The 25,880-nt window shown below is 38.0% G+C and overlaps 1 protein-coding gene across 1 annotated transcript in view; it reads right to left on the bottom strand.

The window, feature by feature from the left end:
• The window catches only part of BMPR1A (bone morphogenetic protein receptor type 1A), a 141,229-nt gene that overhangs the window by 4,256 nt on the left and 111,093 nt on the right, over window positions 1–25,880 (bottom strand). The window contains exons 4-11 of the mRNA XM_019953874.2: window positions 23,717–23,879; window positions 21,873–21,975; window positions 15,639–15,735; window positions 15,373–15,472; window positions 11,359–11,503; window positions 6,929–7,121; window positions 4,271–4,568; window positions 785–960 (exon numbers count right to left, since the gene is read on the bottom strand). Of these exons, the coding sequence (XP_019809433.1) occupies window positions 785–960; window positions 4,271–4,568; window positions 6,929–7,121; window positions 11,359–11,503; window positions 15,373–15,472; window positions 15,639–15,735; window positions 21,873–21,975; window positions 23,717–23,879 (1,275 nt within the window). The remainder of the gene's footprint in view (window positions 1–784; window positions 961–4,270; window positions 4,569–6,928; window positions 7,122–11,358; window positions 11,504–15,372; window positions 15,473–15,638; window positions 15,736–21,872; window positions 21,976–23,716; window positions 23,880–25,880) is intronic.

Below are 25,880 nucleotides of genomic sequence, written 5' to 3'. Positions count from 1 at the left end.
ATGCCAACATCCCTTAAAATAAGCAAAGTGAACCATTCAACCGAAATTTTTAGTCTTATTTTTTATGTACACAGTTGCTTCTACTAATAAATGAGTAGAGTCTTTTTTCTGCAGTAGAAAGACAATGTATATGTAGAAATGAGTTAACAAAGCAGACCCGAAATTGCTATCTGTATAAAAGGCCTGCTTGAAAGATTGACACTTAGCTGGTATCTGGGAACTTGCCTGGTAAACAACTCTCTCTACTCATATAAATGAAAAGGGTGGCTGGCCTTTGTAACTAGAGTATTTGTGCAAACAATATAATTTGTGCTGACGACCTGCTTTCTTTCTAGAAGTTTGGAATTTTTATACATGCCAGGCAGAGGATGCCCATGTGACCAGCCTCCAAAAAAATCTCTGGGTACTAAATCTCTAATGAACTTCCCTAGATGACAATATTTCACATTTTTACAATTCACTGCTAGGGGAATTAAGCACATCCTGAGTGACTCCACTGGGAAAGGACTTTCAGAAACTTGTGCCTGATTTCCTCTGAACTTTCGCCCCATAGGCCTTTTCTTTTCCCTTTGCTGATTTTGACGTGTATCCTTTCAGTGTAACAAATCTTTGCTATGAAGACAACTATACATTGAATCCTGGGAGTCCTAACGCAATTACAGAATCAGTGAGTGATCTTGGAGATCCCTGACATAGATGACATCTAACTTATACAGCTGAAGCTGTTATTTTTTGAATGATGAGTATACAGACATAACCAGAAACATGCTACCGAAACTCCTACCTCCTGTGATACAACGACGAGCCATTTCCCAAATGATCAAGCCAAAGCTATAGATGTCAGCCATTATGTAGGGCTGGAAATGGTTTTTATTCAGGCTTTCATCTAGCACTTCTGGAGCCATGTAGCGTTTGGTACCCACCCTAGTATTCAAAGGTACATCAACTTCATTTGTGTCACTGAAACAGAAGACAGAAAATGCCCAGGCTGAGAGAAAAGAAAATCGTTTCTTCTCTATTTTCACTGCACTGTGTAACAGTCAGAATTTGTCTCTCTCTCTCTCTCTGTGTATGTGTGTGTGTTTTGTATACACAACTAAATAAAATCTAATAAGTCTACATTTCCTTATCAGTATCCTTGGGGCTAGGTGTATTTTGAAATTTAACATCTTTCAGATTTTAAACACGTATTATACCCTTTAAATATATGCTATATATTATATAACATCTCCAGCAGGGTCTGCAGCAGTACTGAATCAAATCATTACTAAGTCCACAGAAAAAAACTAAGTATGAATATTCACAGTTAACTGAATAAATAAAGACAGTAAATACCTCAAATCACTTCAGGTCAAGTTTTGTTACCAAATAAGTTCTGTGTCTCTCTAAGAAAGAGAACAGTACTGAATATAAAATGTGGTAGAAAATTATGTCCTGCTGCTGCTGCTGCTACGTCACTTCAGTCGTGTCCAACTCTGTTCGACCCCACAGACGGCAGCCCACCAGGCTCCCCCGGTCCCTGGGATTCTCCAGGCAAGAGCACTGGAGTGGGTTGCCATTTCCTTCTCCAATGCATGAAAGTGAAAAGTGAGAGTGAAGTTGCTCAGTTGTGTTCGACTCCTAGCGACCCCATGGACTGCAGCCCACCAGGCTCCTCCGTCCATGGGATTCTCCAGGCAAGAGTGCTGGAGTGGGGTGCCATTGCCTTCTCAGAATCATGTCCTAGGATCAGTAAATGTGAAAACTGAGAGGTGTCATTTGCTTTTCTTTCTCATGTGATCCTTTGTGATTTAGGATTACATTTTTTTCTTTATGGGTCCAACCAACTTAGTTCTATTGTGAGTCTCGTTTACATACTCATACTGCAATATTTATCTTTTTTTTTTTTTTAATTTTGGGAGTATATTTTAGAGTTTGAAGACATGAATGACTTTTTTTTAGGTTCCCAGATCTGTTAAAATTCTGGAAACTATTCTGAAATGGAGGTCAATATAATGTACTTTATATTGTCTTAAATAGCATCTGATAAATACTTGAGCCAATAAAAACTCAACAGGATAGAAAACTGTAATAATGACAGAAGATTATTTATTTTTTTTTTTAATAGGGATTGCATTGAATCTATAAATTGCTTTGGGTAGTATACTCATTTTCACTATATTGATTCTTCCAATCCATGAACATGGTATATTTCTCCATCTATTAGTGTCCTCTTTGATTTCTTTCACCAGTGTTTTATAGTTTTCTATATATAGGTCTTTAGTTTCTTTTGATGTTTGCTTTATTATATACTTTAATTTTATGGCCTGAAATGAATTTTGAAATGTGAAGTGGCTGCTGTACTCTAGAGTTATAACATCAAAACAATTTCAATGTTTTCCTAAAAATGTGATATTCTCATTGTTTAAAAATATTGACAATATCAAGTAGTGATGAAGCAATGGCATACATAAATCTTGTTTATGAGAGTATAAACTGATGCACACTTTCTAAAGGGACAACCTATTAATATGGTTTAATATACACATACTCTCTGTCTAGCCCCTTCTCCAGAAATCCACTATGAGGAAATACTTGTACAAGAACTCTGGAATATTATATATGGATAAAATACAATATTCATTGAAGCACTTTTTAAATAACAGAACCTGGAGGCAACTTTAATGTCCACCAGTTGGGTCACAGATGGGATAAATTATAGTAATCTATAAAATGGAAAAGTTTCCATACTGCTGTTAAAAAGAGTAAAGATCTATATAAACTGAAGTAGATGTCTAAGACAATAAAAATTAGGAAACCAAGAATAAGTAGAGTAGGATGTAATTTTTGTAAAAAACAAAACCACAATGAGAACAAAACACTAAGACGAACCTCCCCCCAAATCCTAATTTATAATCACAGGAGCACAGATGCATGTTTGCAGGGCCTCCCTGGTGGCTCAGATGGTAAAGAATTTGCCTGCAATGCAGGAGACCCAGGTTCAATCCCTGGGTCGGGAAGATCCCCTGGAGAATGGAATGGCAACCCACTCCAGTATTCTTGTCTGGAGAATTCCATGGATAGAGGAGCCTGGTGGGCCACAGTCCACGGGGTCGCGAACAGCTGGATACGACTGAGTGACGAGCACTGTCACTGCACTTTTTTTCACGCGTTTGGAGCCCCACTGTCCTGAATACAAACAGGGAAAGAGACGGAAATACCAGACCACCTGACCTGCCTCTTGAGAAATCTGTATGCAGGTCAGGAAGCAACAGTTAGAACTGGACATGGAACAACAGACTGGTTCCAAATAGGAAAAGGAGTACATCAAGGCTGTATATTGTCACCCTGTTTACTTAACTTATATGCAGAGTACATCATGAGAAACACTGGGCTGGAAGAAGCACAAGCTGGAATCAAGATTGCTGGGAGAAATATCAATAACCTCAGATATGCAGATGACACCACCCTTATGGCAGAAAGTGAAGAGGAACTAAAAAGGCTCTTGATGAAAGTGAAAGAGGAGAGTGAAAAAGTTGGCTTAAAGCTCAACATTCAGAAAACGAAGATCATGGCATCTGGTCCCATCACTTCATGGGAAACAGATGGGGAAATAGTGGAAATAGTGTCCGACTTTATTTTTCTGGGCTCCAAAATCACTGGAGACGGTGACTGCAGCCATGAAATTAAAAGACGCTTACTCCCTGGAAGGAAAGTTATGATCAACCTAGATAGCATATTCAAAAGCAGAGACATTACTTTGCCAACAAAGGTCCGTCTAGTCAAGGCTATGGATTTTCCAGTGGTCATGTATGGATGTGAGAGATGGACTGTGAAGAAAGCTGAGCGCCAAAGAATTGCTTTTGAACTGTGGTGTTGGAGAACACTCTTGAGAGTCCCTTAGACTGCAAGGAGACCCAACCAGTCCATTCTAAAGGAGATCAGCCCTGAGGGTTCTTTGGAAGGAATGATGCTAAAGCTGAAACTCCAGTACTTTGGCCACCTCATGCGAAGAGTTGACTCATTGGAAAAGACTCTGATGCTAGGAGGGACTGGGGCAGGAGGAGAAGGGGACGAGAGAGGATGAGATGGCTGGATGGCATCACCGACTTGATGGACTTAAGTTTGAGTGAACTCTGGGAGTTAGTGATGGACAGGGAGGCCTGGCATGCTGCTATTCATGGGGTCAGAAAGAGTTGGACACGACTGAGTGACTGAACTGAACTGAACTGAACTGAACTATCTTTAGAAGATTAAAATAATTCCAAACACCAGGCAAAGAACCACTCACCTGTTGAACTTAACAGCAAGGCCCAGGTCAGCAATACAGCAACTTCCATTTTTCTTGATGAGTATGTTTTTGCTCTTTAGGTCTCGATGAGCAATTGCAGGCTTTCCTTGAGTGCCATAAATTTCTGTGTGGAGATGGCACAGACCACAGGCAGCCGAATAAGCCAACTTAAGCAGGGCTCTGGTGTCTAGTGTAGCACATTTCAGGAAATCATAGAGAGATCCGTTTTCATGGTAATCAGTAATCAAATAGAGCTGAGTCCAGGAACCTGTACCTTTAATGTCTGCTGCTATAAAACCTGTTTAATTAATGAGTTTAAAAGGTTAGTTATCAGAGGTGGCTAGGAAGAATAAAAGATGTTCATTCAGGATACTGAGAATAACTTGGGTATCATCTATAGATAATGTAAATTTAACTTAGCTGACAACATCTCTTGAATGTATTACTCAAATTTTCATCTGTCATTTACATGTAAGTCTATACTTTTGTAATTAAATAATCTTAATCATAGAAATGATAATATGACTAAGAAAAAGATCACATATGTAATAACCTGAGGGAATGTTGTTAATCTACATGATTCCCTAAGCACCAAGAACTATGAAGAAGGAATGTAGAAAAGGCTCTTCATTTCAAACTGAAAAGCGGACACATTAAAAGTTCCGTTCAGTCACTCAGTTGTGTCAGACTCTTTGCGACCCCATGGACCGCAGCACTCCAGGCCTCCCTGTCCATTGCCAACTCCTGGAGCTTGCTCAAACTCATGTCCATCGAGTCAGTGATGCCATCCAACCATCTCATCCTCTGTCCCCTTCTCCTTCTGCCTTTAATCTTTTCCAGCATCAGGGTCTTTTCCAATGAGTCAGTTCTCCACATCAGGTGGCCGAAGTGCTGGTTAGGTTAACTATGCTCTATGCTGGTAGGTCTCTCCCCTCACCCCATTTATACAGGAGCAAAATAACCTAGGTATGATCTGATCAGTACGGTGCATAAACTCATCTACCTTCCCGGGCTTTCTTTTCAGCTACAATTTCCTGCCCTTTACTTTAAAGAGTTAAAAATTAAGTTAACTATATTCAACTAAGAGTTTGATCCTAACTAAGCTAACGCCCACTTGCCCATCAATGGCTCATCACATCTGCCTTTTCAGCCTGGTTCACTGACAAGCAAGTTCACGATACTGGCTTTCTTTCCTTTTCCTCTTGTCTGTCCTCTCTTCAAAAGAAGGTCAGAGAGTGCTGAGTTGAGTAATAGCCCTCCCCCTGCAACCAATTCATGTCCACCAGGTCTCTATAAATGTGACCTTATTTGGAGACAGGTCTTTGTAGATATAATCAAGTCCCGGTGATTACAGTAGGTACCTACTCAATGACTAGTATCCTCACAAGAAGAGGGAAGTCTGGACACAGACACAACGGGCGAAAGGTCATGTGCCAACAGAGAGTGTGAAATGCTGAGGACAGTTAGCTGGTGATCACCAGAGTCTGGAAGAGGCAGGAAGAGTTCTCCCCTAAAGCCTTCAGAGAGCCTGGACTTGCCAACACCTTGCTTTTAAACGTCTGGCCTCCAGAACTCTGGAGAGGATTAAGCTTCTATTGTTTTAAGCCACACAGTTTGTGGTCATCTGCAATAAGCAGTTCCTGGAAACTAACACGGTTAGTGTAGGAAACTATTAGCAACATGCTATGCACTCTCTAAAGGAAAGGGTAAGGAAATAGTCACTGAAAAGAAAGCCAGGGAAGGCAGATGAGTTTCTGTGCCATACCGATCAAATCATACCAGGTTATTTTGGTATTGTGTAAATGGGGGTGAGGGGAGAGCCCTACTAGCACAGACCGTAAATGAGGCTGCATCTCACAGAGGTGGGGGCTGATTCCATTCACAGGAGGCAAAGGTGCACATAGTTAAAGTGACCTAGAAAACTGTTTCAATTACCTTTTAGAGACTCTTTTTGGGTTACTATATGAGTATGTCCAATAAACTACATTATTTCCAATTTACAACTCACTGCTGCTTCTCTTCCGCCGGGTAATAAATTTGGACACACCTAGTTTAACTGAGCTTCACACTGTGTTTGTTTTTTTTTTTTAAACAAACTAAAGGTCTCTGACAACTCCGACCACAAGTCTTATAGAAGCTGCTTTTCAAACAGCATTTGCTCACTTCATGTGTCACGTTTTGGTAATTCTCAAAAAGCTTCAAACTTTTCCATTATTATTATACTTATTATGGTGACCTATGATGAGTGATGTTTGATGTTACTATTGTAGTTTTGGCATTTTTTAGCAGTAAAGTATTTTTACACTAAGGTATGTACATTGTTTATTAGACATAATGCAACTACACATTTAGACTACAGTACGGTATAAACAACTTTTAAATGCACTTGGAAACCAAAATATTTGTGTCATTTGCTTTATTGCTGTATCTGATTTATTGCAGTGGTTTGGAACCCAAGCCCAAAACACCTTTGAGGTATGTATAGAGACTGGCTGGCTGCATTCAGGCCTGGGTTGTATTTAAAGCAGATATTCCACCAGGTTTCCTTACCCAAATGCACACAGCTGAGCTCACATGTTTTCAAGCCCTTGAGCTAGGCTTCCACTGGCACCCCATTAACCTTCTAGAACATGGGACTAAAATAAAATGTGTACTCACCAAGTATATTTTCATGGCGCATTAGCACAGTTTGATAGATTTCTGTTTCTCGAAACCAGCTAGCCTCTTCAGTGGTAAAGAACACTTTGACTGCCACCTTCTCCCCACGCCATTTACCCATCCACACTTCTCCGTATCGGCCTTTACCAACCTGCCGAACCATCTGAATCTGTTTGGCAATAGTTCGCTGAACCTTCATAGGAAAAAGTAAAATGAGAAGTATTAAGATTGAGAAAGTGGTTTAATAGGCTAACCCATCAAAAAGAATGGTATACACAACCAACCAACTCCAATATTAATGTTTATACAGTTGGCCTCTGTATCCGTTCTGCATCCTTGGATATGGAAGGCTAGCTGTAAGAGACCTGAGCATCTGTACATTTTCGTATCTTCAGGGGATCCTGGAACCAATCCCTCAAGTAAATCCCAAGGGAAGACTGTACTGTATTCAGAAGGAGAGGCAACAATGTACAATATATTCTAAAATCACAAAGTAACAGTCTGTCAGTGTGACAGACAGTTTGCAAAAATGGTCAATATAATTCCCCTTCTAGTACATACAGTCTTGGGTAGTCTCCGTGCCCAGACTCTGGGCTTGGCTACATGAATTGCTTTGGGCAAAAGAAAAACAGCTAAAGTATTAACAGAACAAGGGAAAAGTCTTTGTGCACTGGGATTTACCCTTTCTTGCCATTTTAGGGCACTCTGTAACCAAAACGAGCAAAACCATACCAACCATTGGCCATGTACATAAACTTTACCATTTGGGTCTAGCTGAACAAATTCAGAAAAAGAACTGCCAAGAAGACCCACAGAATCATGAAAAATAATCAGCGTTAGTTGTTTCAAGTCACTGGCGTGTGGGGTGGTTTATCATGTCACAAAATCCAAAATGACAGTTAGAAACGTTCAGCTCAGTCTGTATGTAGGACCCCACACGGCCTGGCCCTTGCCTAACTCTTCCGCCTGACCTTTCACTCTGATCCCCCACACGCATCCCTCTTATTTACCTTGTTTCAATTTTTAGAATTCAGTCAAGCTCATTCCTCTCTCAGTCTTTTTGTATGTATAGTTTCCTTAAGAGTATTACTTCTCTCTCAAAAACTTCATAGCACATATATATTTCTCAGTTGCTGCACTTACCACAATTGTAACTATTGGTGTATATATTTGTTTGAATTCCATCCCCCACGACTCACAGAACACAGATATTTATACAGGACAACATCTTTAGTACACCACTGCTTTCATCAGTATTTGTTGGACGAAAGAAGCACATAAATTGCGACCTTTCATTTTCAGAAACATTATCAGCCAATCTAAACCAATACAGTGACTCTGACACCACGGTCCAGGCGGGAAACACAGTTAAATGGGCTCGATTTATGAGTGTCTAAACTGACTCACTTTATGTATCACTTGTTACACGATCCTTTTGTGATTTCTTTTTAGAAAGGCAGAATTACTGAGGTCTAATTTATATATAATAAAACTCACTCTTTTTGAAAACGTGTTTTGACATATGTACACAGTCATGTAACCACAACCAAACATCACAATTAAGATGTAGAGAATTTCTATAACTCGAAGTCAATTCCCTCTCCACTACCTTCAGTCTCTGGCCTCACTGATCTCTCTTCTGTCCCTACAGCTTTGAGTATGACATAAATGGAAACACGCAGTGAGCAGCCTGTGTCCAGCTCCTTTCGTTCAGCATAAAATACCCTGAAACGCACTTCGCTGCTGTTGCGCGTATCAGCAGTTTGCTCCTTTTTACTGCCAAGCGGTACTCCATCTAAGAATGTACTGCAATTTATTCATTTAGCAACTGATGGATTTTTGGGTTGTTTACAATTTTTTTTTTTTTAATTGAAAACATTTACTTGTTTGTTTATTAGGCCACATAGCATGTGGAATGTTCCCTGACCAGGGATTGAATCTGTACCTCTCCCCAACTCCTGCCTTCCTGGCGGTGGAAGCACGGAGTCTCAACCACTGGACCCCGCCAGGAAAGTCCCCAGGCTGTCTACAACTTATAAATAAAGCTGCTGTGAACTTTCATAGTCTTTTTATGGGACATGTCTGCATATCTTTTCTTTTTTAAAATTCATTTATTTGGCTGCGTCGTGTCTTAGCTGTGGCATGCAGGCTCCTGACTGCTGTGCACAGGTTCCGCAGTTGCAGCTCACGGGCTTAGCTGCCCCTCAGCATATGGGATCTCAGATAACCAACCAGGGATTGAACCCATGTCCCCTGCACTGCAAGGCAGATTCTCAACTACCGGAGCACCAGGGAAGCCCCTGCGTACCTATCCTGCAAACACTTAGCAGGGGGGCTGCTTCACTGGATTAAAGCCAACCATCCACCTGTTTCCCAAAGTAGCTGTATTTTACATATCAATCAGTGTTGCATGGGATTTCCAGGTGATCTATCTTCTTTTCCACACTTAATGCTCTCTCAGTTTTCATCAAACTAGTGGATGTGCAGTAGTATCTCACTGTGTTTAATCTGCATCTCCCTGATGACGCTGAGCATCTCTTCATGTGCCGTTCATATCTATCATCCTTATATTTTCTTTGGACAAGCGACTGTTCAAATCTTTTGTCCATTTAAAAGACTGGGTTTTTTGACTCATTACTGAGTTGTAAAAATTCTTCATATATTCTGCAACACAAATTCTTTAGCAAAACTCTTCTGCCAGTTTGTGACTTTATTTTTTCATCTTCTTAATAGTATCTTCTGAATAGGAAAAGTTTTAAATTTTAAGAAAGACCAATTTATCATTTTTTAAAATGACTTTTCCTTTTGTGTCCTAAGAAATCTTCACTCAAAGTTACAATAATTTCCTAAAATATTTTCTTTTAAAGGTTTTGTACTTTTATATTTAATCCATTTCAAGGTGATTCTGTATTGTATATGGAGTGAGGTACGGGTCAAGATTCACCTTTTGGCAAATGGATACCCAATTTTTCCCGCACCATTTGCTGAATAGACTCTCTTCCTCCTGAATTACCGTGGTATCCAAATCAACCGATCACATACTTGTATGTTCATCTTCAGACTCTGTTCTGTTCCCGACACACACATTTATCCTGACGCCAGGATTAAACAGTGTTGACCACTACAGTTTCACAATGAGCCCAGAAATCAGGTAGTGAATCCTCTTTACTCTTTTTCAAAACTTTTTGGCTCTTCTAGGTCCTCTGCATTTCCAGTCATTAGAATAAACTCATCAATTTCTATAAGTTTGCTCTGATTATGATTTGGACTGAATTGAAATTATAAATCAATTTTAGGCTAATTGAAATCTTAATATTGAGTCTTCTGATACAAAAACAGGTTACATCTACATCTCCTTATGAATGGTTTTGTTAATTTCTTTTGGCAATGTTTTCTGATTATAAGTGTACAGGTCATACATAAATGCTGTCATGCTTATTCCAAAATATTTCACATTTTTAATGCTATTTTAAATGATACTGCCTTTAAAATTTTAATCCCTGTTTGTCGACAGCGTATATAAATTCAATGATTTTTGTACAAAGACCTTATTATGCAATCTTGATAAACTCACTTATTGGTTGCTGTCGTTTTACATCATCATTCTTGACATTTTCTATGTAGACAATCATGCTGTTCACATATGAAGACAGTTTTACCTTTACCTTTCCAATTTAATGACAGAATTACCTGATTCAATGAATTTTAAAATTAGACATCAATGATTTAAACACATCCAACTAAACAAAGCATTTAAAATCTTAGTATCTAGTGTTTATTATAAGTATCCCCTTCACCCTTAAATCCAAATATTTCTATACATATAACTCTCTGAGAATTACCTACATCTCCCTTTAACATTATTTTTATGAACTGTATTTCCGTAATATAGTTTTGTACTGAAGTATAAGAAGTATAGTTCTTATTAAGATGATCTGCGGGAGTAACTTCTCTTTGATTTTAGAATCTGAAATAGTTATATTTCTCCCAATCGATCAATTTAACCTTACAAATGCAAAGAATTTTATACCTGATTCCTCAAGATGGTTGTTAAAAATGTGTGAGCTAATGCTGACACTTATACAGCACTTCATGACCACACTTTGTGTCTTAACCTTGCTTGCGGCTCTTCCTTACCTGCCTATCCTTTCTTATTTCATATTTCTTATTTCAACTAATTTAATCTTCTAACCATCTCTCTTGTGACTCAGCTGGTAAAGAATATGCCTGCAACGTGGGAGAGCTGGGTTCGAGCCCTGGGTTGGGAAGACCCCCTGGAGAGGGGAAAGGCTACCCAGCTCAGTATTCTGGCCTGGAGAATTCCATGGGGTCACAAAGAGTCGGACACAACTGAGCGGCTTTCACACCAGCGTACGGCAATACATTCTGTGTCAGTGGGCCATTGGCGCCTACACGGCAGCCCAGCTTACCAGTAAGGGCAATCCAGACCCACTGCCAGAGCTCTGTGACTGGTCAATGAGGTCTCTTAATGACTCTCCAGCTGGAATAAATGCTTCATCTTGCTCCAGATCACGATTGTAACGGCGTCTGCTTGAGATGCTCTTGCAATAGTGTCTTTTATTTTAAAAGAGCAGAAAATAACTACATTAAAATTCTAAAACAATAAAAGTCTAAGGTAAGAAAAGTCTCGAGGCTGTTGACACTATCAGCATTCCTTCATCACGTGGGTTCATAACCAAATGAGTCTTATCACAGATAATATATTCTCTGTTAAAATAATGTCCAGAGAGAGAGTTTCTGAAATAGAGAGCTATATACTACCTTAAAATGGAAAGACGTCCATGGTACGTTGGCAAGTGAAAAAAACTGATTAAAAAACAGCATGTAAAGTTTCACCCTCACTATAAACAGTTTAAAATTATATGTATCTATACTTGTCTGAAAGGATTAGAAAGGATATCTAGCAAGTTAAATAATAGCTATTGTTGGGGATGTAAGAATATCCCTTCTCTGCTTTACATATGTTTTTTCATTTGAATTTATAAATGTAGTTTTCCATCATAATGAACAATAAATATACTACCATTTTTAAAAAGGGAAAAGGAGTTTACGGAAAAGAAGTCAAACAAGTTCATTCTGATATTTTTAAAGGTTTTTGAAAAAAACTTCAAATTATGAGATGTTTCAAACATTTAAACAGAGATTAATTTAATTAGCACCCATGTGTGAACCATTTAAATTTAATAAATATTAAGCTATAATTTTATGATATATTTAAAATAACATTAAAATATCTGAAATTTCCCTGATAATTTCATTTTCTTCTTTTAATCCTAAGAGACAAACACTGTCTTGAAGGTGGCTATAGCCTTCCTATCTATGTATTTATACCTTTACCATAAAAAGTATATACTCACACACAAAATTTTTCCTCTGGATACTAATTTCTATAAATGGCATATGTTGTATTAATATTTTACATCTTGTATAAAAAAACTTATGTATTACATATTTATCCATGTGGATACATACAGCTCATTTTTATTGATGTTCAGTGTGTCAGGCACTGTTCTGTGACTTACTTCAACTTTATTAAACTCCTAAGAGGTAAGTTGTAGTGTTTCCTTTTTACAAAAGAGGAAACCATAGGCCTAGGGCCCACCATTTGTCCCAAGTCAGACAGGTGGCTAATTATTCTCCAATACTGAGGCAAGACCCTTCTGAGTGCTATAACCAGAGCCCCGTGAATTATGAGGTTTTCAGGTTACATGGCTGGTGAGAAGAGACGCTGCTCATAGCCTTGTGTGAGCACTGAATATCGGTCCTTCGACCTTTTCAAGTGGTCTTTCTCAGCTTTGGGGGGTTTGCTCACTTGAAATCACTGACCAAGATCAGCTGAATATTCTGTGGGACCATTCTGAAGACGTCTATAGAGTTCTTTCCCTATGAAAACTCTCTCCTTTCCAGCACTCTGTACCTGTGAACCATAGCTGCTGCTCTCTCCCCAGACTCTCGGCTATACCTCCTTGACTCAGAGTGCCTGCTGGGCTCTGCGTGAGCTCTTCCTGTGTCCCGCAATCAGACATTCTTTTCAGGGAGTGAGCTGGGCAATAACAGGACTCGCCGCGTTTGTTTCCTGTCTCTCGGGGGTCAGTGTCCTTAGTAAGTGAATGGCTTACTGACTACAGGTTTCACTGTAAGCTAATCTGCTTGGGCCACTTCACTGGGCTTACTGGAGGCAGAATATTTAGGTCTTTTGTTCTTGGGCCAGATGGATGTTCCCTAAGAATAATCTTCTTATACACTATCTAGAGGGAACAAGCTTGGCTAGCACGGTTCTGGATGGCTGAGGAGCCCACAGATTATTACGTAAATATTCACTTTACCTCCTTATTTTTACTATACCATTTACCTCACCCTCAGTAATGGGACACCACAGATGAGAACATTTTTGCTCTTTCCCTGAGACAACACTTCTAGCCTTTTGTTCATGATCAAAGTCACATGATCATTCAGAATAAGAACAGGGATCTCAACATCACTGGTATCTGGCAACCAAAATGGCCCACAACATTTCTCACCTCCTGGCACACCTGTCCTTGTTTAATTCCCTTCCATAAAGCACCAGGGCTGACCTGGGTGACCAACAGAATACGGACGGCAGAAGAGATGGTGCAACTTCTGAGTCTAGATCACATACAGCATGCATCTTTCACCTTGGTCTCTGGACTGTTCACTCTGCACGGGAAGCCAGGCTTCCTGCTATGAGTAAGCTCATGCAGGCAGTGTTGTAGAGAGGTTCATATCGGAGGAACTAAGATCTCCTGCCAACCTGTGAGCCTTGCAAGTGAGCTACCCTGGAAGAGGATCTACCAGTTCCAGTCAAGCCTCCAGGTGAGTGCAGCATCTGCTGACATCTGGCTGAATGTCATGAAAGATCCTGAGCCACCCAGTCAGGTCACTCCTGAAGTCCTGACCCACAGAAACCGTGAGAGGTAATAATAACCGCTGTTTCAAGTCACTAAGTTTGGGAGTGATTTCTTAATATAGGATTGCACAACCAATACAGCATCTGACCTTCTGAAAATAGACTTTCAGGCAGCCACCCTCAACCTAACTTCCAGAGGTTAGTACTGCCAATTCTTGAACTTCTTGGGGGAATTTTGTAGTACAGATTGGTTGCTGTTTGTCTTTCTCAATTTCTAGCCTGGGATTCAGATTTTTTAGGTCTATACTCATCCATAAGCTTCACAGATTCCACAGCTTTTTGCTGTCATCTTGTCTCCCTGTCCTAGCTGAACAAAAAATTTTAATCTCTGCCCGTGTAACAGATAAAAAATAATACCTCAGTATGATTTTAACTTACATTTTTCATATTATGAGTATTCTTGAGTCATCTTTTTCTTTTAAGAGCCATATGTATTTCTATTTAAACAAACCATTATGTTCATTCTTTGGGGGCCTAATTACTGAATTGATTTTTTTTCTTTTTGATTTATAGAAGCTCTTTATATTTGAGAAATTAGCTCTTTGAAATATAAGCAGGGGATATTTTTCATGTTATACTGTCGTCTCTCCATTTATAGTGGTTTCTACCATAGAGTAAAGTTTTATCTTTATGTAGTTGACATCATCAATCTTTTCCTTTTTAATTTTAAGGTTTTTTTTTTTTTGGCTTGTAAGATTTGTGTCAGATTCAGATTATTTTTAAAAACTATTCCAAGGTTTGTTCTAGTATTTTAATCATTTTACTTTATATATGTAAATATATATATATATATATATATATATACACACACATGAATTTTATATCCACATGGCTAAATCTGGTTCAAACTTATTTCAGTGTACAGAACTGACTCAACTTCAGTTTTCTCCATATAGCTATCTACTCCCAAATCCATTTACTGAATAAGCCAACTTTTCCTCAGTAATCTGAAATGTCACCTTTATCACATACTAACTAACTTTATATACTTGGGTCTACCTATAGGTCAAGTAACCAGTCCCACTGATCTCTCAGTTTATTCACATATCAGTCAGATAATGTTTTATTATGAAGTTTATGCCCTCCTCTTATCACTTTTCTCTTCTGGCAACTGTCTTCTGAAATCATGACTAAATGCAAATAGCTCTGAACCACCAAATAACTCAAGAACGGTAATATATAAAGTTGATTTCCTGGGGTAGGTTTTAAACATTCAGATATAAGAAAGTTCAGTATTCTATAAATAAGGAAATCTAAGTATTCATGAACATAACAAGAAGTACAATGTTGTGTCCAATTAACTGACTGATAGTAAGGTCCTCTGTTCACTTAAGAAAACTATAATACCGTTAATTAAAGGAAATATAACCAGAGACTACAAATTAACGGTTTCTGAAATACATTCAGTGTCAATGGTTTCTGCCTACTGGCTTTAAGAACAACTGTTTATATCTACTACTCAACAAAATACTTCGCATCAAAATAATTATCTTACTTGTAACAAAAGCAGCTGGAGAAAATGATCATAGCAATTATGCAGACAGCCATAGAAATGAGCAAAGCCAGCCATCGAATGCTGCCATCGAAAAACGGACCTGACAATGGAAATAAACAATAAAAAGGATGTATTATCTCTCTATTACATCTTAAAAGGAAAAAATAACTTGTAGTGCTGAACTCTAGAAAGCCTGCTTATTGTTAAAACCACAGAAAATAGTTCACTGAGATTTACGATGAGTGCACTTCTCTCTGCTAACCTACCTATAACAACAGGGGGCAGTGTAGGTTGTAAATACTGGTTACATAAGTTGGTCCGACAACATTCTATTGTCCGGCGTAGCTGGGCTTTTGGTGAATCCTAAAGGAAGAAAATTAGAAATAATTTGATAAATGAAACTGATAAATAACTTTTAAAATATTCATAAAATATAATTTCTAATTCAGTGAGTGAAAAGGACCTGCCAAGTTTATGTGTGAAAAATGATATGGAAAAAATTTGAATCTGTGGTGAAATAGTATTGTGAAGACTCTAAATTTTTTTTTTTCTGAAGAAGAATGTATTATGTGGTGTCTGAGAACACTAGACTATAACTTAATTACAAATAAACAAAAGTTTATATATATTTTTAACCCAAAGTTTGGCATTTCTTAAGATATTACTATTTGTTTTTAATAAAACGGCAAAGTCATGAGATCTTTTCTTATAAAAGATGGGGTAATACATTTCATTACAATGACAAATTAGTAGGGTAAATATGAACTCGTGGTAGTACTGAGACTTAGATGGATGAGACTAAAGATCTGACTAAAACTTGGAGTGTGTCCTAGGCCAAATAAATTGCATATTATAAAAGGTAGTCAAATAGGCAGAAGATAGATGATTTTGCATATAACAACTATGTTGAAACTAATGAACTTAATACAGAAGAAAATAAGTGTTTGTGGTGAGGATAAGGGCAAAATATAGAAACAGTACTTCTGATAGTTAGAGACCACTAACCAGATATGTGTCCCTAATAGATCAGAAAATGAGCCGAGGGAAAGACTGCAGTCACGGGAACAGATGTCAACAATTATATGTGAAGTTTTATTTAACCAAAAATATAGTATTTGAGAAGTTCTTAATTTGAATGCTGACATTTCAGCACTGCCTGAAAGAAGTGACATTCTAGACCAAAACAGCAACAGAAAGGAGCTGTCTGTCATTATGAAAGTAACAAGAAGATAAGCAGAAATTAACCGTGTTAGTCTTAAATATCAGAGGGCCAGAAAGGGGGACCTCGGCATAATCGGGTATTCCTTTTAAAAGGGCGATGAGATTCCGTAAGGGAATCTATATGGGATTCTATGAGGGACTTGAGAGCCCCCGTAAGATAAGACGGGTCAAGAGTATTTGGAAACCTCCAAAAGCACACGTTTTACACTTGAACTGAATTTTAAACTTTCTAACAAACTGTTACTTTTAAATTATCATAAAAATAGAAAAGGAAGACGCATCAGAAGTTACACAAGTGACTCTAGGAAAAAAAAAAATCCCAGATCTAGAGAAAACTTACATGAAGGATGGAATGAAGTATAATCAAAGATGGATAAAAAGAAGTGTAAAGCATCCAAGAATAGTCCCAGTATGCTAAAGTTCAAAATGAGCTTAGCCTTGCAGGACCGAAAATGTAAGGAAAAATCAGCAAAGGGTTTTTAGCAGCGCCAGAAGAAGGACTACCAGGCGACAGGCGCAATGCGACGGAGGACAAAGAGAAGAGGCGTTTCCTGAACACTGGCTCCTCAGTCTCCCCCTCAGGGATGACTGCAGGTAGGAAGAACGCAGACCGAACCCCGGTAAGCACGTCTGGGATCCCAGAGGTACGCAGAGACCCTGCAATGCTTCTGTGTTCTGTCTGAATTCCTATCTTCTAAGCTCCAATGCTTTGGCCACTCGATGCAAAGAGTCAACTCATTGGAAAAGACCCTGATGCTGGGAAAAATTAAAGGCAGGAAGAGAAGAGGGTGGTGGAGGATTAGATGGTTAGATAGCATCAACTACTCAATGGACATGAATTGGAACAAACTCTGGGAGACAGTGGAGGATAGAGGAGCCTGGCATGCTACAGTCCGTGAGGTTGCAGAGAGTTGGACATAACTTAGTGACTGAAGAACACAACACAAAGCTAGATGAATTATCACAGGAAGATGAGAGCACTGGGAAGAGGGGTGAGACAGGTACAATTCAAAGATTTTAGAAAAGAGGAGTGTTGTAAACTAGATAGCTAAATGTTGTATTACTTTTAAAAGGGAAAGAAAGTGTTTGCCAACAACAGATTGGAGGCAGCATAGTATTACGAAAACAAGGATTCTGCAATCAAACAGCTTAAATGCTAGCTTTGCCACTTATTATATTTGTGACCCTGAGCAATGATCTTACTTCTCTCTGGGCTTTAGCTTCCTCTCCTGTAAGATGGAGGATAAAAAATACCTACCTTATAGGATAATTTGGAGAAAATGAGATAAACTGTACCAAGCACTTAACGTATTAAAGTAAACAGTAAAATGTTCAAGAAATTAATTCTTCTTCCTCTAGTGAACGTGACATGGATCCCAGTCAAGATTCTAGAATAAGTCAAAAATGCCTGCAGTCTCTGGGAGGACTCACTGTGGCTTCGCTGAGAATAAGCAACATGAGACTCATGTCTTCTTTACACAGGTTAACTATATATCTGGGAAGGCGAAAGTTAAGTGTGTCTAGATTGCGATGTCGGTCGACACAACCTTTCTGGTTCCTGCACTCCCCACTGCCACGCCCGACCTAAGCCCATTTGTATCTCTGATTTTGTGTGGGCAATAAAAATTCCTGTGGGGTAAGAAACTTACTTGGCATTCATGAAATAGAGGAGATTCTAACTTATTTAGTGAACGTGAATGGGGGTGGTGGGTTAGGAGGAATGCCACAGGAGAAAGTAACTGAAACCAATCTAAGGAATGGCAATGCTTCTTCTGAGGAATAACTCACCCTACAGGAAGAGACAATACGCTGTATCTACCCACAGAGGCTGGATGGTATGAGGGAAAACCGAGGCCTGGGATGGCAATGCTTCTTCTGAGGAATAACTCACCCTACAGGAAGAGACAATACGCTGTATCTACCCACAGAGGCTGGATGGTATGAGGGGAAATCGAGGCCTGGGATGGCAATGCTTCTTCTGAGGAATAACTCACCCTACAGGAAGAGACAATACGCTGTATCTACCCACAGAGGCTGGATGGTATGAGGGGAAACCGAGGCCTGGGATGGCAATGCTTCTTCTGAGGAATAACTCACCCTACAGGAAGAGACAATACGCTGTATCTACCCACAGAGGCTGGACGGGCAAAGAACGGTGAGTAGTACTTGAGTCTGTTTTGACCCAAACCCGACAGCATGTGGAAGCACCGGGAGGAAAGGGTGAGGTGCCCGCAGAAGAGCTGTTCTGCTCAGGTGAGGTGCCAGGTAAGTTAACAGTGATTTGTAGCAATATACACAGAAGGTAACCCAAGTGGTCGTCAACATTTTCGTCTGTGTAACCCCTAGATCAGTGGACATGAACTCAGGCAGACTCCGGGAGATAGTGAGGAACATGGAGGCCTGGTGTGTTGCATGGGGCTGCAAAGTCAGAGACGACTCAGCGACTGAACAACCACCCCTCTAAATGAATTCCGAAACACGATGTATTCCCTTACATATTTTTAGGCTAACATCTAAAATTTTTCATTATAAATAGGTGCAAAGAATGTATTGATAATAGCTTACTTATTGTACTTTTTAAAACAAAGTTAAAATAACTCAAATCTATTCAGGAGCATCTAAATAAAATACCAATTCAATACCCATTATCACTATTTTAAAAAATAAATGGACAAATCGGAAAATGTTATAGTATTCCTTTTTCTCCTTATGCTATTTCCTTTCCACATTTTCCACAATCATTATGCCCTAATGTAATATATCATGATATAATTCTCTACCTCAAAAATAAACATATATAAATATAAATTAATCTCTTTACTTCCTGTGATAGGATATCTTTAAGTCTTAAAAATTATTCTGGCTTGACTTATCATCACAATTATTAGTATAAAATTAGTCAAAATTACATGTACATTATAACCTCTACATAAAAAGAAAATTTTATTGGAAAGGTATGAGATGGACAGGACTTAAATAAAACTAGTTTATAAATTCATGGACAATTACTTATTGCTAGAATGAGAAGAGTCTGGCATTTAACTTTATTCCTATTTCTCTCTTTTCCTCTTCTTGGGTGAGTACTAAGATTTTTTGATAAACAAAAAGATGGTAATGGAAGGATTTGTTGTACCACTGTCCCATAATTCTTTGAAGACCTTCCAATCATATGACAAAGATCTATAATAATCCTACTATGAAAAGTTATTTTAAATGAAGCAATTTGGTTGAAAGCAAAAAATGATGAACTACCAAACATGCAAATATATTTGCTATCCCCATGTTCCCTACACTGGTACTAAGATTTTGAATTATAACAGCATTCGGGAACTTGAGGATTTACATTCCAGGCCACTAATCAGGAAACCGTGAGAAGGCTGATTGTGGAGAGGGAGGAACAGAGAAACTGCTTGAGAAGCTCTGGTCTCAGGCAGATGAATATGAAGCAACAGGCTCTATGGAAGCTCAGATCTGTGAACCGATTCCCTTAAAACCATCCGTGTGCCCAGCGGTGCTCAGGCACTGTGGTCAGCGTGCACTCAGGGGCATGTGTGATTCAGCTGAAAGCCTGCTCTCAACTACATTTTCAATATGGTAAAAGCTAACATTTATTAAGTCCTTACTATGTGCCAGTTGTGCTAAACTCTGCATATGTGCTGTCTCCTATTGATTCTTACAGGAACTCTTTGGCTAATAAGAAAACAACAGGAGAGTAAAGTTTCTTGCTCACAGTTCCACAGCTAGTTAAGAGGCGGCACTTCCATCTGAACACACTGTCAAGCTTCATAACTAAACTAGACTGACATATTCATTTGGGACAGGCCTGGTTGAGGGGCCTGTGAGGCACTGGTTGTTACTGCCCAGCTCAGTGCTCTAACCATAGAGAGGTCTTTCGTCAACATTTTTAAGTGATTAAAAAGTACACTGAAGTGTGGTTGATAAAGAGAACCGGAAGAGACAAAAACAAATGAGCATCTCCTGAATCCCGACAGGTAAGGGCAAAGGGTTAATTTTAATGCAACGAAATTTAACTTTGACAACTATGTGACAACCATGTAACAAAATTCATTCCATGCTCATTTAGTTATTTGTGTCAAGAAACCCACAGCACCAATGAAGAATGCAGAGAGATGGCTGAGCAGTTGCATGGGTGAAAGATCCTGGGATTTCAGCTGACAGAAAACTCAGTATCTTATTTAAGAATAAGGTAGGACAAAACTCGACCATGAAATTTTGCTGCATTCAGGAGGAGTTACTAACTCTTTCTTGTTTTTCCTCGCCAGACCAGAGTCAATTCTGCATATTACACTGAGAAACTGAACAGTGAGTAACTCTAAAGCTGATCCTATATAAGGAGTAGTTGAAGTTATTTTGAACTATTATTTTCATTGGGTGAAAACTGTAGTGTATGAGGAGTGAAGTAATAAAAAAGATTTCTTCACATAGTAAAGGGCGACCATATTAAAAAGGGATTCAATTTGTTCTCTATGATCCAAAAAAGGACAAAGGAAGAGAGATGTGGAAGAAAAACTTTCTAAGGATAAGGTGAGGTCATTACTACAAAAGGAACAGGTGGGCTTGGGAGGTAACGAGCCCCTTACTGCTAGAGGTGAAGCAAATAGAAAATAGGATGCCGTGTATGTGACTGTCTGCATGTGTGCATTTGTGTGTGAGCCTAAGTTTCTACCAATCCTGAGAGTTTCTCACTGATTTGAATACTTTTCTAAAACAGTTGAGGCTTAAATTTGTTAATTAACAGTTCTCTCTGGAGCAGTTTTCAAAAACAGTGGAAAGATCACCTGGGGCAAAATTATTATACAAGATTTTGAAGACATTAGGCTTATAACCCAAAGCCATCAATATGTTCATAAACTATTACTAATCCTCTGACTCCTTTGCTGGAGGAGTAACTCCACTGAGATCTTACAAGGGCTTAACATTTCTACGTTATCTTGGGGAGTTATAAAGGTTATTACTCGTCATTTTGAAGTCTTTCTAGTCCATTTTATAATGTACAAATAAGTGTAACAGCATTATTTTTTTTTTACAGGTTTGACAATTTAAAAACAGATAATTTAAAACTTTTTTAAAAAGTAAAATAATCTGTAATTTCAATTGACACAATCATATAACCTGAAGTAAGAGCTAAGCTTCCTCCAATATATTTGTTCCCAGAACACACAGCAATATGCAGACCAGGCACACTTCTCCTTGAGGAGTCAATGTTTTTCCTGTGGCCCCTCCCTTCTTAATTTCATAGGCCTCAAATAAGATATTACCTTGCACTGAAAATCAGATCCTTCATATTTCATACACCCTGAAGCTAATGTGGTTTCTCCCTGGTCATCTTCTTCTATGATGGCAAAGCAATGCCCATTAGTTCTAAAAGAAAAAAAGCCAAAAAGACAAAAGATCAACTCCAAATCGGAAGGTACTAATTAAATCTCAGTTTGAATGTGACCAGTTAATGATGGCTTTTAGTTTTGAGTAAGAATTACATTCAGAGTGATTTACTGGCAAATCCACATGCATTTTAAGGCAAATAAAAGTTGTCGTATTTGAACTAAAATCTACAGGTCGAATAAAATTCCAGTGTCAGGCAGTAAAGGATTTCTTTTAAACAAGTCCCCCCAAATATGAAATACTATTTAACTTTTCTTTGCTAATCACAGTCATGTGATCACAGAAAAACTATAAAACTTTATAAAGTAGATAATCTTTAATGCTTACAAATATACTTAAAAATAACTTTGTCTCTTTTCATCCATAAGATTTTCTGTATTCCCATACTATACACAGTATTATGAATAAAAAAACCTTCTCGGTGAACCATAAAAATAGATTCAATGACAAAGAAAAGTATATTTGGGAAGATCTGACTAACAAAGATTCTGAGGCACTTTTTATTTAATGTGATAAGGAAAAAAGGAGAACTTCTGAATAGCTGAATTTTCAAGAAATGTATATAAATGTATTTGTATTAAATTAAATGTTACTTAGGTATTAGTATGCCAGATTTTCTCCTAATACATTCAAGCTTTAATGAGTAGAAGAAATATCTAAAAGATTATTTTGTGTTCCTCCTTACTATTCACATCAATAAGTGTACTGTTACAGTTAAGATTCTCATAGAATTTTTCATTTTCTGAAATGAGAAAATGTTAAGTGTGACAGGATGAAATTCTGTTAAAACTGATCACTAAGTTTTACTCTGGGTTACCCAAGCCTCTAACAAATAGCTCACATGGACCAAGTGGGAACTACAGACAAGAAGTCTGGCAGGAAGTCACTTGGTAATGTAACAGGGAGCACCTCCTAACACAGACCAACCAGTCTGTTACAGTAAAGGCAACCACTATGAGAACAAACAACAAATCTAAGACATGGTGAACGATCATACAATTTCAATATTTTATATGTATACTTTTTCACTATATATCTGTTCACATTCAAAGAGCATAAAAGTATTAGGAAAGTACAAAACAAGCTACTGATTACTATATCTTAGTAACAAGAAGATAACTGATGGAGTCCTTCAGGGTGGTTTTTTTTTTGACTAGTGAGACAATTAATTCTTCATTGTCCCCTAGGAATATGGAACAGAATTAGATGATCATATATAAATATTAAATAGTTAACATAAAATTAAGTAGAAAAATTAAAGTGGTTACATAAAGCAGATTTAGACTGGGGGCTCACTTATAAGAAAATAAAATTATTTAACTATCACAATGTCATTCTTGTAGACCTGTAAAATATTTCAACCAATTTAGAATTACAAGGTTTACGTGAGTTTTCAATAATTCATGTTTCTTTTTAATAATCTCTACGTTATCTACAATGAGCATCAAGAACTTTCCGATAAAAAGGTCACTAAATAAACCTAAAATGACAAATACCAGATTCCTTTTACCTCTTTTAAAAGCTATATTACAATGTTACTCTAAGAAAATAACCATCAATCACTTAATAAATGTTCCTATATAAAGAACAAGAAGCTTTTGGCTCTTTGGAGAGATACCATATAGAGTTAGAGAAAAAAATTTAGACAAAGTAAACGATTCTTAAAATAGCACTAAATGCAACCCTATTCTTATAACTTTAAGAAGCATAAAATACTTACATGCATGTGTTATTAATAGCATCATCTGGGCAGTGTCCTGAGCAGTAGCACTTTAAAAAAGGCAAGGTGTCCTCTGGTGCTAAGGTTACTCCATTTTCTGACTTTTTCGGATCGGAGTCTGATTTCATCCCAGTACCATGGAGCACGCTGTCTAGATTCTGCCCTGTATTCAAATGTGAAAGTGTAAATGAACCATTTCTGAAAATCTAATTCTTTTATTCCAATTTTTCAGTTAGGAGAAGTTTCTATGCTTTCTTAATTGCATTAATCGTAGTTGTGTGCTTTTAATTAAAAATAAGCTTTATTTATATGATTACGTTTATTAACAGCCTAAAATGCACAGAAAAACTATCTCAGCTCTCATGGGATATACGGAGATGACTACGTCACAATTTTTGCACCAGTGACAGACAAGAGTGGCACAAGGTAGAAAATGGTCGTAACTTGTAAGAAAGGTACAAAGTGGAAAGCAATTTCAGAACAGTGAGATTATTTCCAATGATTAAAAAATTGACAAATTATGGCTCCTTTTAAAGACACTTTGGTTCAAAACTTGTGACCAGCTTACAAAAAGTAAGCCCTTTATTTGTACGTACCTCTATGCGAAAGTGAAGTTACTAAGCATTTCGCTCTGGGTTTTAATTGCTTAAGTAAGGGAACTGTGAGAGTTTGGGGACTAATCATATTATCTGGTGCCTTTTATTCTCAAGGTCATTGGTTCAAACCCAGACTGTGCTGCCCGAAACTGAAGGTTGCTTGTAGGGCGGTAGTTAGAGCATGGACACAGAACTGTGTTCTCGCATTAGAGTATCGTAGCCGCAAATGACACTTACTGGCATATTTGGCACTGATTCTTTCAGACTGAAAGCAGAAGGGAACTCAAGCAACGTTTTAGTAATTCCTCCCTCTGAAAAGTGAAATCAGCTAGGCTACCCCTTGTGGGGGTAGATCTCCAGAGAATAAAATGTAGAGCCAAACAGGTATAAAATATTAAGAGAATTATGTATGTGTTTCATTATAAATGTTAAATGAGTTATTCAAGGCATAATGTGAACCTGACTTAAAATTTAGCTATTCTGGTGAGAACTACTGAAAAAAGAAAAAATAACGCACACACCCATGAATAACCAGAAAAGAATGTGCTGCTAAATAAACTTTAGTGATTCCATGCCTTAAATTTTAATAATCCTCACTTAATCCTTTAAACTGCTACAAAACATAGACTTCATTTATGTTAACATCAAGAGAAAAAGAAGGGTGTGTGTGGGGTGGGGCGGGGGGAAGAGTTTCAAGAAGGGAAGAGATACGCTAGGCATGAAACAGGAAACCTGGAGTCTCGTCTACGACGCCCCTGCACCACTGACTGAGCTGATTACAGGCAACGCATGTCACTTCACCCTCATTTACTCAGTAAGAGCACAGGACCGCAACACACCTGAGGCCTCTTAACCGGCTTTAAAACCCTATTACAGTTACAGAAGGAAGCATCAATGCAACTATGGAGACCAAATGGCAAGTAATATGTGCACATAGCTGGTTTTTTTTCAAAAATCTAGTGGTACACAGAAAAAGCAGTATAGTACGGCAGAAATAACACTGAAATAACAGTGAGAAGTCAAAGGTTCAAGTCTTGAATATCTCAACTGATAAGTTACTCTCTCAACCTCAGGCTTTTACCTATAAAAAATGATGATAATAATTTCCAATTAAGAGATTATATATAGATCAAATGAATGCATAATAAAGGGCTTAAATATAAAAGTGAATAAATGAAGATAGTACTAAGAACAAAAAAATTATACCAAAAGATCACCAATACTGGAAAATTCACTTACATGATGGTTAATACACATAACTTTCTAGAACACTGAATTTAAGAGCTAAAAATACTTTAATTGCAATAATTTGCATCTGGGGTTTATATTATCTCAAATATTTAATTAACAAAACAGCAGCTAATTAGAGGCTACTACGTGCAGGCAAGTTACTGAATGCTGGAAACTGATCTGGTTCTTGAGAAACCTGGAAGAAGGCAAAGATGTATGTGTGTGGAGAGGATAAGCACATAAATACATTCAGAGCGCGATATAATACAAAGGTGCTATGTAAACGAAGGGGCGAGTAACACAGACTCACTCTAGGGGGTCAGGAGCAAAGAAACCCG

This window comes from Bos indicus, chromosome 28 (assembly GCF_029378745.1).
Source record: "Bos indicus isolate NIAB-ARS_2022 breed Sahiwal x Tharparkar chromosome 28, NIAB-ARS_B.indTharparkar_mat_pri_1.0, whole genome shotgun sequence".
In the NCBI taxonomy this organism is placed as follows: Eukaryota; Metazoa; Chordata; class Mammalia; order Artiodactyla; family Bovidae; genus Bos; species Bos indicus.
Note: the sequence above shows the minus strand (reverse complement) of the source record. Positions and strands in the feature narration are given on the sequence as shown.